Genomic DNA, 16,054 nt, shown 5'->3' with positions numbered 1-16,054 from the left:
CTCACCATTGAAAAAAAGCTACATTTGTGTTCTGTTACTTTTTAAAGAATAATAATACTTCACTCATAAATCTGTTTCATTTGGAATCATAAAACAAACACTGCGATCAGTCAATGCACAACTCCACTGAGAAACCTGGTATTTTAATGTTTTCTTGCTCTTTAAACAATAATTAATAATCATTTATGTATCTTGGTGTTTCTGCTCAGCTGCTGGATCCACTGGAGAGAAAAGCAGGAAGGTTTTTATGTGTTTTCACTTAATGCATCAAAGAATTCAAAGGTGCAAATCAAAAGAACAGGAATAATAAAACCGACACTGTACTGGATTCAATACAAATCACCATAGAAAAAGATTCTGCTTTTATGTTCTCTTGCTTTTAAAGACTATTACTTTACTTCAGTTATAAATCTGTTACATTTACAATCATAAAACAAACACTGTGCTCAGTCACTGTACAAAACTCCATTCAGAAACCTGATATTCATGTTTTCTTCTGCAAACAGTAATTAATAATCACTAATAAATCTCAGTGTCATTCTGTTTCTTCTGCAGGATCCATCAGTATTTGTTCTCACAAAACTCTCCTTCTGATCAAGTTATTTCAGTTAAATCCGAACACCTCATCTTCTCAAAGAGTGAATGCAGTACAAGTCGTTCTATTTGTTTTAAAACATTTAAACATTATTTTTTTTAGGACCCAATGATAGCCAGAATCCTCTTTATAAGATTGAGGATTTTGTACTTTTAACAACAAAAATAAAGCATGTAATGTTGTCAGTATTATGAAGCATCAGAAACTGAGTTATGTTACAGTTGCACCAATTCAAGAACAGAAAGATACATAAGCATAGAGAAATGACAAGGAATAGAAATAAGGAGTATTCATGTGTTATACTACAATATATAACATTAATATGGGAAAAACAAAAATGAAAAATGTGTTAAAATATGTATACTACAAAATGGGGTGTGTTAGAACGTAAAATATTATATAGAATATTAGTTGAGATGTACAGTATAAGAAATTCATGCAGAATTAATGCCAGTGTTTTGCAGATCACTAAATTAATCTGTAAAATCATTGTTGTGATATCAATCTATGATAAACAATACCATTATATAATGTTGCATTTTCCTTAATTTATGCATTCTGTAGACTATTTTTTAGTTTTTGTTATTAATATTATCGTCAGTGGATTTTATTTTTCATTTTATGTTATGCATTCTATTTTTTTAATCTATTTTCATCCGTTTTTAAAATCTTACTTTTATGTATATATTATTTTTACGTTTGGGTTTTTATTATGTTCATTCTGTATTTTCATGTGAAGCATTAGTGCGTGTAATTTCTTTATTGTAAAAAACTCTGGGCTGCATTTCTTATATAAAGTTTACTATTACTACTATTGTTACATTATAATTTTGCTTTTATTATTTATCTGTATACTTTTTCCACATATCATTCTTATTCTAATTATGTATGTATTTATTTTTATTTATTTATTTATTTATTTATTTTATCATTTTAATTTTTTAGGTAAAGTTCTATTGAAGTTCAGGTTGTGTCCAGCAGGGGCCGCTGACGGGAACATCACCTCATTTGAACTCCACACACGAAGCAGACACAGCAACCAATGGGAGATGAGCAGCCGCTGTCCCGGCGCCTGCGCAGAAGCAGTATGATAATTTTGTTGATATGTCTGCCGCTGGGTTTTAATGAATATTTCTGCGGGTTTTAGTGTTTCACTCAGTGTGTCCCCCCGCGGTCCGGTCTGATGGAAAACCCCAGAGATCTGGTGAGTTCTGCGGCTCGTCTCTCCGGCGGGAACCTGCACTTCCCTCCTTTGTTGTGGTTGTGATAGCGAGCTGCTTCAGAGCGACCGCTGACAGACAGTTCAGGCAAAACTCCTTTGAGAAATCTGCTACTTCTATATTCTCTTGTTCTCCGATAACAATGTATGCATCACTGAAAGCACAGCATGCATGATTTTTCAAAAGCTCAAGATACACCTTAGTTCGGCTTACATATACTGCAGAAAATATTTCTTAATTCGCTCAAAACAAAGGCTTTTATAAGTGATTTGCCTGTTGTTCTCAAAATCTACTTACAAAATTCCACTGAAAAATCCTGCGATATTAGAAATCATTTCAAATTGAAAAAGGTACACTTCTCTTTGAGTAGCACTTTAAATCATTAACCATCCTTTTACCTTTTACCCTTGTATTCGGCATATATATACTCAACCAAGCAGCCTTTACTTCAGCAGAATTTCACTTTTATTATCGCTCTGTTGTTTTCCCGCTTCATTCACATTTACATTCAGCACGGTACATAGTGGACAGCGGTGTTTGGCAAGGTGAATCAATTAGAAACAGTAACAGACTGTGGTGCTAGGTGCATTTAATGAAAGCCGAATTTAAGGATGGCTGTAGTCGGGTCACAAACAGCCCTGGGTTATATTCTATAGGATACATCCCGGTGTGCACAGGCAGAGAAACTTAAAATTGGCAGAATGCTGGAGGTCATTTGGTGTGAAATCCAGTATGGTGCTCTCTCGCTGATACAGTCACCAGTTGTGGCTACTGAGTCTCTCTCTCTGTGTTGTCAGTCAGCCTCTCTCTCCCTCTGTGTCTGTGCACCGCACTGCAGTGGTGCTGGCAGCAGGTCACAGCTCCAAACTCACTGATGGAAACAAACACTGGATGCAACAGCTGGCAGGTCGCAGCTGGAATCAGCTGCTGGTCAGAATCACATCATTACTGACTGAAGTTAGTCTTAGTGAAGACAGATCCATACAAAGGTCCGTTAGATTCTGAGGTTGTTTTAGGTCACATTGTCTCTTTGTGTTCAGGTGGATCCACTGACATATGAACTGCAAATTTATCAGATCAGTGAACAGGAATACTGTCTCTGTTCGGCAGATAGAACCTGCGGGGTTAAACAGGAACCTCAACAAGGAGGATTGACAAGTAAAATGCCATTCTCTAGCAAAAAAATGAAACTATTTTGAGGAGATTAATGGTTATAGTATTTTTTTCATGCAAAAATAACAGAAAATACTGTTTCAGCCTCTCAAATATGGAGATTTCCTCCTTTTCCCGCTATGTTCTCATACTAAACTGAATATATTTGTGTTTTGGGCTGATAAACAAGACATTTAGAAAAACTGGGATGAACATTTTTCACTATTTTCTGATATTTTAAAGATGTAGCAGCCATAGATTAAACATGACAATTGACTTTAGTCATTGTTATTATTTGATAACCGCTAACTGATTGATTTTTATCCAGCACACATAAATAAAAAACATAAACAAAGCAATGTAAAGAACAAGAATATATAAAGGAGACTAAAGGTCTACAGACTCTCCCCAGTTACAAATGGAAGCAAATCAAAATGCGATTACAATTACTAATTATGATTTTCAGTCTAAATATTTAGATTCAGAAACTTACATTCCCTTTTTATAGCAAAGGTCTCACACTGTTAGGTCACATGAAAAGAAAGGAAAAAGATGATACAGAAACAACAATAAATAATAACATATAATAATAACTTGCATAGGACAAGAAAAAAAATTTAGGAAGTAGATTTCCACCCATGTGGCTGACTGTAATGCTGAAGCTCGATGCAGCTATTTTTTAGAATTTTTATATAATTTCTTAAAGCAAAAAAGACCTTTAGATGACATCACCTTGGACTTTTTTTCACTGTTTTCTAGAGAAGAAAAATGTAGCTGGAACTAACAATTATCTCAAACTCGGAGTTTAAAATCTCTGAAGACAAAAAAAATGGGGAATAAAAAATCACATTTGAAAAGATGCAACTAGAGAATAGTTTCAATTTTTGCTTAAAAATTACTTAAATTCAGAATTAATTAATGAATTAATTAATTAATTAATTAGCGAATCATTTTGACCTTGAAGTGTTTCTCAGACGTGGTTTGCTGATGTTCATTTCGGACTTCTGTTGGCTCGTTCTCTTCATTCACTTTACTGCAGCCAGCCACCAGGGGGCGATCGAGATGCTTTGGCCTCACTTTTGGGGAACTTTAATGAACATGTCCGTCCACAGTCTTTGCTTTCCGCCATTGGTTTAAACGTGTCTGGACATCGTGAGCGTCAGATGACGTCTCTCTGACTGAGTCTCCTTCGTCCTCAGGTGGAGCGTCCGTCCAGGAAGCGGCGTGACTCCTTCGGGATGATGGACGGTTTGGAGGAGGACCGCAGCAGCTGCAGCACCGAGTCCAGCGGGGGGAGCGGAGCCTCCAGCCCTGAGGACAGTGATGAGGAGGAGCTGGGGGGGGGGGGAGGAGGAGGAGGAGGAGGGGTGACGCCACTCGCCCCTTCCTCCTCCTCCTCCTCCCTGACACTCATCAAGACCAACGGACAGGTGTACACATACCCCGACGGGAAGGCCGGCATGGGTCAGTCAGAGTCAGATTCTTCCTCCGTAAACTCCTGAACCAAGTGTGCATTAATCCGCCGCTGAAAGTAGTCCCCAACAAAAGTTCCATTTGGTGCATGAATAACATGCACAACGGCGTTTTTGTTTTTCATGTGTCATTTCACACCATTTAGTCTGTACTCACTTATGCAGAGATGGTGTTTCATTTGACGCTTGATTGTCATAGAGAGCGCTGCAGCTAACGTCTGTTTTCATTATTGATTGATCTGTTGATTATTTTCTTGATTGATTGAGAACTTGTTTAGTCTATAAAATGTCAGCAAACGGTGAAAAATAGGAAGTTAGGAAGTTAGAGAGACGGACAAACACTGGAGTCAGACATCAGCTCGATGATGTGAAACCCGACAGTTGTGGTGCGTCCGGGAACTAAATGAGCGCAGTGCAGCAGGTCGTGGTTTTATGATGAGCAGTTTGTCAGAGTGGAAAAACAACAGAGAAGACGAGCAGGTCAGAACAGGTTAGCTGGAGAGGAACTCGTCTGACGTGTTGACCAGCTGGAGCTCTTCAACTGTGAACATGACAAACACGAAGAGGAAGTGTTGGCGCTCTCAGGTGGAGCTGTGATTGGTCGAGATCCAACTGTCTCTGAACCAATCACAGCAACAAGAATCCCAGAGGACTAAATGTCCTGCAGTCTCGAACATTGTTGGTCTTTTCTTATGAAAAATACACAAAACTTATTCTTGAACTGATAAATGATCCTGAATGAGAGAACCTCTAATTTTGTGCATTAAATAGTTTGTGTGTGTGTGTGTGTGTGTGTTGTGTCTCAGCGACCTGTGAGATGTGCGGGATGGTGGGAGTCAGAGACGCGTTCTACAGTAAAACCAAACGGTTCTGCAGCGTCTCCTGCTCCAGAAGTTACTCGTCCAACTCCAAGAAGGCCAGCATCCTCGCCAGACTGCAGGTACAGACGGAACATCTGGTGCAGGGCGTGGTTCTCTGGAAAGAACATAGATACTACATGAAACTGTTCACAACAAGGTTCTGTGGGTTATCATCTGGTAGAACCTTTTATAAAGGCTTCACTTGGAACCATTTCAGAGAGTTCTACCTAGAACCCAACATAAAGGGTTATACCTAGAACTATCTGTGAGAGGTTCTACAGAGAACCCTTCTATTTTGTAATAGTTACACCCAGAATACTGGTGCAGGGTTCTGTCTAGAATCTTTCCACCAAGGGTGGTAATTAGAACCTACCCAGGGGTTTCTATTGAGAACGCTTATATTCCAAGGGTTTCATCTAGAATAGACACAGGAGGAACCATTTTTTATAATGCAAGGGTTTCATTGAGAACCCTTTTTATATTCCAAAGGGGTTATCAAAGAACCCACCCAGAGGGTTCTGCTGAGAGCCATTTTATATCCCATGAGTTTAATCTAGGACTCACCCACGAGGTTCTACTGAGAACCCCAAAACCTGCCAGACTGTACTGGTTTTAGCAGATGTCATCTTTGTTCCACGTTCCACCTCAAAGAAAGCAACATTTTATCATGATGAATTGTGCACGTTCCTCTTAGTATTTAAAAATGGTTAATAAAGCCAGATATTATTATTAAAGAATTTACAGACGGAACGTTATAATTATAAATGTAAGGATAATTGGTCGTAGTGTGGAACCATGTGGAACACCTTTTGTTACAGCTGGGAAATGAGATCACACACTTTTACACTCTGTTCTCTGTGCAGGAGGTTCAGCTGGACTGATGCACAAACACACGAAGTAACGGAGGATAAGTGTTTTTTGTCGTCTTAAAGGTAAAGTCTACGTGCGTCTCTCCGTCTCTTAAAGGGGAAGCCGCCCACTAAGAAGGCCAAGGTTCTGCAGAAACAACCTCTGATGACCAAACTAGCTGCGTACGCTCAGCACCAGGCCAACCAGCAGGGTGGAGTCAAGAAGAGCGGTGAGGGTCAACTTCCTGTGGACTGCACACAAACAAACAATACTAACACAAATAAATACACAAATAAATAAACTTACATTTATACCAGACAGATGGTACAATAAAAGGTTTGTGTGTTTGCTGCAGTTCATGTGGAGGTGTTCGACTGGGGTCGTTACCTTGGAGACGGAGATGTGTCGGGAGCGCCGGTCAGCTGCTTCAAACACGTGGGTGCATCACACACACACACACACACACACACAGACACACACTGTTCATGCCTGCTCACACAGGCATGTTTTCAGGTCAAACAATAACCTGATATAAAGATATAAAACTGACACACGTCCAATTATCTGCCTCAACAATAAGAAAACTTTAAAGTAGTTTTTCTCAGTTCTGCTCTCGTTAATCTAATACTACAGTTCCCAGAATTCTTGGGGGCAACAAAAAAAAAACAAAGAATTGAGAGAGTAATGGTCCTTTTTCCATCTTTCTGTGAGTAACTGAACACGACGTGAGTCTGAGCAGCACACTGAGAGGGTTTGGTTAAACTGTCTGAGGTGTTTGGCAGCTCGCTGTAGCTGCTCCTGACACATTTACAACTGATCTGCTGTCAGCGATGTCCACGTCCTGACGTCCTGAAGGCACCAATAAAAACGTTCAGCAGGTTCAGACAAACTTAAGCTCAACACACTCACCGATTTACTTTAGATTTACTCACAAAAACAAGTCAGATCCTTCTGTCAGTCACCGTCATGTTTGAACAGATCAGTGGAAACATGAGCAGCCGTTGCCACAACAAATCAAAAGTTCAGACCTCTGAGTTGTGTGTCAGACTGAATCTGACTTCTGATTCTGTTTGTTTAAAGTTTGTTTGTTTACTTGTTGTCATGTCCTCGTTGTTGTTCAGGTCCCGATGGGGAAGTCGTGGGATGACATCAGCGAAGGCGTCCGAGTCGAAGTCCCAAACACGGACAGCAGTCTGCCCATGAAGGTTTACTGGATCGCTGGGATCATCAAACTGGCTGGTACACACACACACGCATGCACGCACGCACGCACACACAAACACTCATTAGCTCATTTTTTGGTGTAACAGAGACACTGATTTTCCAGTAAACAAAATCATAAGAAGGTGAATTTAAGAGTTAATAAGAAACATAAAATAAAATCCTCAGTCCTCACTGTAAGATAAAAATTCTATATATAACAAAAATCAAGGTACATATTTAAAGTAAGGATTCCTGATGATGATGATGATGATGATGATGATGATGTGTGTGTGCAGGTTTTAAGGCCTTGCTGCGGTACGAGGGCTTCGACAGCGACTCCACCAGAGACTTCTGGTTGAACCTGTGTGTGCCGGACATCCACCCGGTCGGCTGGTGTGCAGCCGGAGGAAAACCTCTGGTCCCTCCTCAGAGTGAGACGCTCAATGAGTCAACATCAGTTAGCTTAGCATGGAGAGTCTGTAACCAGGGCAGCTGATGGAGCTGGCACCGAGTCAGGAACATTAAGCTATGAAAAATCACTTTCAGTTGAATCACTTAGATTTTTTGAGGATTTCTTAAGAGGAAAAATAAATGATCTCCACAACAGATCAGTAGTTGGTAAAACTTTTGAGAGTTGGGCTCAAAACTCGAAAATCTCTTCCAGTACGTTTGAGTTTTCTCAACTTCTTCACAGACGTACAACAATTATAAATGAAACTTAACTTACTTGTGTGTGTGTGTGTGTGTGTGTGTGTGTGTGTGTGTGTGTGTGTGTGTGTGTGTGTGTGTGTGTGTGTGTGTGTGTGTGCAGCCATCCTGCACAGGTTCACCAACTGGAAGACGTTCCTCATCAAAAGACTGACGGGATCCAAAACGCTGCCACCAGACTTCTCCTCCAAGGTTCGAACCCCGTCCCCGAACCTGAACCTGGACCTGAATTTTAAGCTCTGAGTCCTCGAAGAACCCGATGAAGAATCAGCTCATTCATTTTTTTACTGATTTGAAATTTTAGATCAGCAGTTTATATTACAAAACTTAGATCAGGATAAAATCAGTTTTATTTCTTCTGTGATCCACAGATTCTTTTCAAATCTTAAATTTATAACAACAGATTCAGTCATCTTCATCAGTTTGATTCTTATGTTTATATAATAATATATTCCTTTATGTAGAACATTCTGTTCTTTATTTAGAACATCTTGTTCTTCATGTAGAACATTCTGTTCTTTATTTAGAACATCTTGTTCTTCATGTAGAACATTCTGTTCTTTATTTAGAACATCTTGTTCTTCATGTAGAACATTCTGTTCTTTATGTAGAACATCTTGTTCTTCATGTAGAACATTCTGTTCTTTATTTAGAACATGTTGTTCTTCATGTAGAACATTCTGTTCTTTAAGTAGAACATCTTGTTTTTCATTGGGAACATGTTGTCTTTCCTTCATGTAGAACATTTTGATTGATTTTTGATTTAATATTGTAATTGTGACACTGGTTCTGTGTGTAGTTGATGACAGAACGTGTTCTGGTCTTCAGGTGCAGGACAGTATGCAGGTTCCCTTTAAGAAGCAGATGAGGGTGGAGGTGGTGGATAAAACTCACCTGTGTCGCACTCGAGTCGCTCTGGTTGAACAGGTGAGACTCTGAGTCTGAGACTGATCAGAGACATTCAACAGCTGGTTTCATCACGGAGAATTTACTCTGTGTGTGTGTGTGTGTGTGTGTGTGTGTGTGTGTCTGTGTGTGTGTGTGTGTGTGTGTGTGTGTGTGTCTGTCTGTGTGTGTGTGTGTGTGTGTGTGTCTGTCTGTCTGTGTGTGTGTGTGTGTGTGTGTGTGTGTGTCTGTGTGTGTGTGTGTCTGTGTCTGTGTCTGTGTCTTTGTGTGAGTGTGTGTGTGTGTGTGTGTGTGTGTGTGTGTGTGTCTGTGTGTGTGTGTCTGTGTCTGTGTCTGTCTGTGTGTGTGTGTGTGTGTGTGCGTGTGTGTGTCTGTGTGTGTGTGTGTGTCTGTGTCTGTGTGTGTGTGTGTGTGTGTGTGTGTGTGTCTGTGTCTGTGTCTGTGTGTGTGTGTCTGTGTGTGTGTCTGTGTGTGTGTGTCTGTGTGTGTGTCTGTGTCTGTGTGTGTGTCTGTGTGTGTGTGTGTGTGTGTGTGTGTGTGTGTGTGTCTGTTTGTGTGTGTGTGTCTGTGTCTGTGTGTGTGTGTGTGTCTGTGTGTGTGTGTGTGTCTGTGTCTGTGTGTGTGTGTGTGTGTGTGTGTGTGTGTCTGTGTCTGTGTCTGTGTGTGTGTGTCTGTGTGTGTGTGTGTGTGTGTGTGTGTGTGTGTGTGTGTCTGTGTGTGTGTCTGTGTGTGTGTGTGTGTGTGTGTGTCTGTTTGTGTGTGCGTGTGTGTCTGTGTGTGTGTGTCTGTGTGTGTGTGTCTCTGTGTGTGTGTGTGTGTGTGTGTCTCTGTGTGTGTGTGTCTGTGTGTGTGTCTGTGTGTGTGTCTGTGTCTGTGTGTGTGTGTCTGTGTGTGTGTGTGTGTGTGTGTGTGTGTGTGTGTGTGTGTGTCTGTCTGTGTGTGTGTGTGTGTGTGTGTCTGTCTGTCTGTGTGTGTGTGTGTGTGTGTGTGTGTGTGTCTGTGTGTGTGTGTGTCTGTGTCTGTGTCTGTGTCTTTGTGTGAGTGTGTGTGTGTGTGTGTGTGTGTGTGTGTGTGTGTCTGTGTGTGTGTGTCTGTGTCTGTGTCTGTCTGTGTGTGTGTGTGTGTGTGTGCGTGTGTGTGTCTGTGTGTGTGTGTGTGTCTGTGTCTGTGTGTGTGTGTGTGTGTGTGTGTGTGTCTGTGTCTGTGTCTGTGTGTGTGTGTCTGTGTGTGTGTCTGTGTCTGTGTGTGTGTCTGTGTGTGTGTGTGTGTGTGTGTGTGTGTGTGTGTGTGTCTGTTTGTGTGTGTGTGTCTGTGTCTGTGTGTGTGTGTGTGTCTGTGTGTGTGTGTGTGTCTGTGTCTGTGTGTGTGTGTGTGTGTGTGTGTGTGTGTGTGTCTGTGTCTGTGTCTGTGTGTGTGTGTCTGTGTGTGTGTGTGTGTGTGTGTGTGTGTGTGTGTGTGTCTGTTTGTGTGTGTGTGTCTGTGTCTGTGTGTGTGTGTGTGTCTGTGTGTGTGTGTGTGTCTGTGTCTGTGTGTGTGTGTGTGTGTGTGTGTGTGTGTGTGTCTGTGTCTGTGTCTGTGTGTGTGTGTCTGTGTGTGTGTGTGTGTGTGTGTGTGTGTGTGTGTGTGTGTGTCTGTGTGTGTGTCTGTGTGTGTGTGTGTGTGTGTGTGTGTCTGTTTGTGTGTGCGTGTGTGTCTGTGTGTGTGTGTCTGTGTGTGTGTGTCTCTGTGTGTGTGTGTGTGTGTGTGTCTCTGTGTGTGTGTGTCTGTGTGTGTGTCTGTGTGTGTGTCTGTGTCTGTGTGTGTGTGTGTGTCTCTCTCTCTGTGTGTGTGTGTGTGTCTGTGTGTCTGTGTGTGTGTGTGTGTCTGTGTGTGTGTGTGTGTGTGTGTGTGTCTGTGTGTGTGTGTGTGTCTGTGTGTGTGTGTGTGTGTGTGTGTGTGTGTGTGTCTGCAGGTGATTGGCGGTCGTCTCCGTCTCGTGTACGAGGAGTGTGAAGACGGGACAGACGACTTCTGGTGTCACATGTACAGTCCTCTGATCCACAGCATCGGCTGGTCCCGATCCATCGGACACCGCTTCAAACGGTCCGGTGGGTGGAGTCTAACGAGCCGCTGTAGACGTCACCAGACTCCGTTTAGAAAACTGTAGATTTAAACGTTACACAATATTTAACATGAGTTCAATGAAAACAGGAAAACGCAGTAAAAAGCTCCAGAATAAGAGTGGACGTAGTGGACGTAGTTTTGTCCTGTGTGTGTTTCCAGATGTGTTGAAGAAGCCAGGCAGTCAGACAGATGCTCCTGGACAGCTGTTTGCAAAGGTGAGAACATCATCATCATCATCATCATCATCATCATCATCATCACCTGCAGGCCTGTCTGTCTGTCTGTCTGTCTGTCTGTCTGTCTGTCTGTCTGTCCTTCTAAAACTGTTGTCTCTGCACTGATTCAGTTGAATATAGATCAGAAAGGTTTTGTAAATCATTACATTCTGCTTTTGTTTGTTTTTCACAACGTCCAAACTTTTTTTGAAGCCGGTTTTGAAAATATGAAAATAATCATTTTCATCATCAGGGTTAGAAGCTGATCTTTGGATCCTGTTGTTACGAGTCAGACTGTGTAGCATGTTGTCACCACAGGAGAGCAGTAGATCACCTGACTGTGTGACTGTCACCACACAGAAACACAGCAGCATGTTTCCTGTGCTGACCTGTGATCAGTGTGTACGACAGCTGCGACTCCAGACGTTGTCCTGTTGCTAAACACGTAAAGAAAAAAGGTTTTATTAAGTGAAAACTGCAGTGCTGTGAGTCCCTGTGACCTCTGACCTCCTCAGTACTGGTCCCAGTTCCACCACAGCTTCATGTTCACTGGTTGTTTGGTCCTGGGAGGAGCTGTGATTGGTTGATGGTTTGGTGTGTACCTGTGCAGGTGAAGGAGGTGGATCAGAGCGGCTCGTGGTTTGAAGACGGGATGAAGCTGGAGGCCATCGACCCTCTGAACCTGTCGGCCATCTGTGTGGCCACCGTGAGGAAGGTGAGGAGCGGCCGAGACGCGGACGACCAGCTGACTCCAGATCAGCTCATCGGTAACACGCCTGCATTGTGTCTGTCCTCCTCAGGTCCTGGCAGACGGGTACCTGATGATCGGGATTGACGGCTCGGAGGCGGCCGACGGGTCAGACTGGTTCTGTTATCACTCCACCTCTCCCTCCATCTTCCCGTCCGGCTTCTGTGAGATCAACAACATCGAGCTGACCCCCCCCAGAGGTACTGACCCCCCCCCCCCCCCAGAGGTACTGACCCCCCCCCCCCAGAGGTACTGACCCCCCCCCAGAGGTACTGACCCCCCCCCAGAGGTACTGACCCCTGGGGGGGGGGGGGGGTTTCTGGGGGGATTTTTTTTTTTTTTTTTTGCAGGAATCTGTTCCAAATGATTTTTTTTAAAGTTTTGTCTTTACGTCTCCTGCGGTTTGAAAATTGCAGAAAGCCAAGTTGATATTTCGATAAACTGTGCAGCCCTGGTTGTCATGGAAATGCAAAGCCCCGCTGTGCCGAGTCAAACCGAGTCATGAAAAAGGGTTATGAGTGAGGTTTTAGTTTGGTGACTCTGACATGCTGCCCCCTGTCTGTTAGGAGTCTGAACTGACAGGTTTATTTTTAACGTCTGATGAATAAATGAAGTTAAAGTTAAAGTCTCAGAAAAGTGAATCAAACGTCTCCTCTCTTGTTTTCGTGTGTCAGGTTACACCAACCTTCCCTTCAGGTGGTTCGAGTATCTGAAGGAGACGAAGTCTGTCGCTGCTCCGGTCAACCTCTTCAACAAGGTGCCACCAAACACTGCAGCTCACTCTGAAAACTCCTGAAACATTCACCTGTTAATGTCACTTCCATTCACTCGAGTAACTGTTCAAACGGTTTCTGCTCCACGTGTCCCTGAAGATTTCAATGTCATAAATAAACGGGAGATACATTTTTTCTATTAAAAAGTAGACTACTTTAGTTTACACTGTATATTCTATATATTCTTGCATGCAACGCTGTTTAATATTTGTTGGGGTTAAAATCAGAGTCAGACGTAAACATTTTGTAAAAAGACAGAAACTCAGTTGGACAAAAAAATCATTCTGAAAACGTCACTTTGGAAAAGATTTAGTCATGAATATAAAAACACACCAATAATATTTTACTTCTCCCTGTCAGCAGTTATAACCCAGAATGTATTCATTATTTATATTTTCAGTCGTGCACTGCTGACTGACATCAACTTTACACGACATTCACATTATTTACACTGTTACACATTATAGCATGATGCACATTTGAGTTCATAATTCACATTGTTATGGTTATTTTCTAATTCTGTTTTTTATATATTAGTTTATTAGTTTGTTACACTGCTTTGTTAACTGCTAGCATCCACGTAGCATCCTGAGGTCTGTTATTTCTGCAGAACAGACCGTTGCTATGAAGAACAGACCGTTGCTATGGATGCAGTTCTGGTCACAGTCTCTTGAGGAGCAATTAAATAATTTTTAAATGATTATTTTGTGTCAGAATATTGTTTTTTGTTATAGTAAGTAACCATGTAATCATCAGGTTAATGTTGTGAGATAAACCCTGACAGAGTTATGCAGGACCCTGATGCATATTTTGCTGTAGAATGCAAATACTTTTACTTTTTATTTCTATATAATTCTTAGAAAATTATTAAAAATTCTCAATGCTTATGTATTTTTCTAGTCTTGAATCATGTGACTAATTTCCCTCCTGAATCAATAAAGTATTTCTGATTTTCTGACTTTCTATTTAAGTAAAAATTAAAATGGCTTGTCCTCTGTCCTCCGTCAGGACGTCCCTAACCACGGTTTCCGTCCCGGTATGAAGCTGGAGGCCGTCGACCTCATGGAGCCCAGGCTGGTCTGCGTCGCCACGGTAACCCGCATCGTCCACCGGTTGCTACGGATACACTTTGACGGCTGGGAGGACGAGTACGACCAGTGGGTGGACTGTGAGTCACCTGACCTGTACCCGGTGGGCTGGTGTCAGCTGACTGGATACCAGCTGCAGCCTCCAGCTGTTAATGCAGGTGACACAAATTAATCACATTTATACATCAGTGAATTATAAAGATATTCTTACTCTTTACAAAATAAAGTGTGTGTGTGTGTGTGTGTGTGTGTGTGTGTGTGTGTGTGTTTCTGTGTGTGTGTGTGTGTTTCTGTGTGTGTGTGTGTGTGTGTGTGTTTCAGGCTCCAGAGAATTTCAGTCAGCAGCGTCCAAACAGAGGAAGAAATCTCAGCAGTACAAAGGACAGAAGAAAAGTACGTCCGTGATGCCTGAAATATTTGACGTTAACTTTTAAAATAAAACAGCAGTTAGTTTCATCCAGCTGGATAAAACTGTACTCACAGTTTAACAGTTATAATATTTTATATTCTGATATGTTTCACATTATTGTTGTTATTGAACTAAGCTGTTTTACACGAAGACATTCAGAGAAAAAAGAAGGTTGTGTGTCTGTAAAGAACAAAAACTCAGCAGCCGTGAAATAATTGAAAAATCTCACTCTTCACTCAGAGAGGAAGTTGCCCATCGCTAAGCGACCCGTCAGTCTCTCTGGCGCCATGGTAACGGGCGTCCCCAGGAGCCTATCGGGAGATGAGAATGAGACTCCGCCTGATTACCCATCACCCCCCACTCCTGCCTCAGCAGCCCAGCCCCTGTCTGTGGACCCAGAGAGCAGCCCGAACACTGAGGGGGGGGCAGGTACACACACACACACACACACACACACACACACACACACACACATTATCAATACTGTTAATGATTAATATTCTGACAATCGACTAATTGATTTATAAACTTGATGAACATGTTGTACATAATTCTTCTCTTATTATTATTGTTCTGTTATTTATATTTATGTATATGTATTTATGTGTTCACACACCCAGAGGGTTCTACCAAGAACAACCCCTGTATGTTCTGTTACAAAGAACCTTTGATAACTCAGTTCTGCAATGATTGAATAACTGTTTCTTTCTAGAAGGGTTCTAATCTTGAAAAGGGATGATAAATGCTTCAAAAAAAGGTTCTTCAGAAGTAAATTTTATCTGGTAGAACCTTAGTCCTGCAGGAACAGCCCTTTTGGAACCCTTATTCCTAAGACTGTAGGTAGGTACACTCCTAGAAATAAGGGTGGTAACAAGAACCATAAAGGAACTCTTTATGGTCCCTATAGGATAACCTTTTTTGAACCTTTTTTGGTTCCTGGTAGAACCTTTTTATAACCCTCTCAGTGGAGTTCTACCTAGAACCCAATATAAAGTGTTTTATCTAGAACCATCTGTGAAAAGTTTCACCCAAAACCTCCTATGGCGGTTCTATTCAGAACCTTTCCACCATGTTAGGGTGCAAACATGAACACACCCAGGGGTTCTACTGAGAACCCTTTTATAATCCAAGAGTTTATCCAGAAGCTGCCCAGTAAATTCTACCGAGAACCCTTTTGTTATGCTACAAAGAACCTTTGATGGACCGAGTTCTTCAATTATTGAATAACTGTTTCTTCTAAAAAGGTTCTTTGTTTGAGGGTTCTTAAATGGAACCCTTGATTAACTCGTGGTTCTTCAGAAGCAAATAATTAATGTTCTCTTTGTTTGTGCAGTTTCACAGATTAAAGAGGAGAACCTTGAAGGAACAGAGTTATCCTGTGAAAGGACTGAAACAGAAACCAACGGATCGTCTGCAGAGTTCTTCACCAACATGGAGCAGTAGGCCTCTTCCTCCTCCTCTTCCTCCTCTTCCTCTTCCTCTTCCTCCTCCTCCTCCTCCTCCTCCTCCTCCTCCTCCTCCTCTTCCTCTTCCTCCTCCTCCTCCTCTTCCTCTTCCTCCTCCTCCTCCTCTTCCTCCTCCTCCTCCTCTTCCTCTTCCTCCTCCTCCTCCTCTTCCTCCTCCTCTTCCTGCTCTTCCTGCTCTTTCTCCTCTTCCTCCTCCTCTTCCTCTTCCTCTTCCTTTTCCTCCTCCTCTTCCTCCTCCTCCTCCCCTCTCTCTCTGTCTCCTTCCATCCGTCTGTTCCTCACGTTCC

The 16,054-nt window shown here is 42.1% G+C and overlaps 1 protein-coding gene across 1 annotated transcript; it reads left to right on the top strand.

Annotated features, from left to right (window-relative positions):
* Nucleotides 1–1,573: 1,573 nt before the first annotated feature.
* Nucleotides 1,574–15,770, top strand: LOC146308941 (MBT domain-containing protein 1-like). Its single transcript, XM_084743888.1, has 18 exons — nt 1,574–1,799; nt 4,167–4,431; nt 5,246–5,379; nt 6,266–6,377; nt 6,504–6,583; nt 7,270–7,387; nt 7,648–7,782; nt 8,163–8,251; nt 8,888–8,986; nt 10,917–11,052; nt 11,228–11,283; nt 11,894–11,998; nt 12,084–12,231; nt 12,706–12,788; nt 13,813–14,050; nt 14,214–14,285; nt 14,542–14,730; nt 15,635–15,770. Exons 1-18 carry the CDS (start codon nt 1,779–1,781, stop codon nt 15,742–15,744), a joined length of 2,190 nt encoding a protein of 729 aa, XP_084600014.1. The 5' UTR covers nt 1,574–1,778; the 3' UTR covers nt 15,745–15,770.
* The last annotated feature ends 284 nt before the right edge of the window (nt 15,771–16,054 follow it).

This window comes from Lutjanus erythropterus, chromosome 19 (genome assembly GCF_056507025.1).
Source record: "Lutjanus erythropterus isolate fLutEry1 chromosome 19, fLutEry1.hap2, whole genome shotgun sequence".
Taxonomy (NCBI): Eukaryota; Metazoa; Chordata; class Actinopteri; order Lutjaniformes; family Lutjanidae; genus Lutjanus; species Lutjanus erythropterus.
The sequence above is the reverse complement of the archived record's forward strand: the minus strand, read 5'-3'. Positions and strand labels throughout refer to the sequence as shown.

Coding starts and splice junctions, on each gene's coding strand:
- LOC146308941 (XM_084743888.1), top strand. CDS start 1,779: ATGGAAAACCCCAGAGATCTG. Junction 14,286..14,541: donor GTACAAAGGACAGAAGAAAA/GTACGTCCGTGA, acceptor CTCTTCACTCAG/AGAGGAAGTTGCCCATCGCT. Junction 14,731..15,634: donor GAACACTGAGGGGGGGGCAG/GTACACACACAC, acceptor TTGTTTGTGCAG/TTTCACAGATTAAAGAGGAG.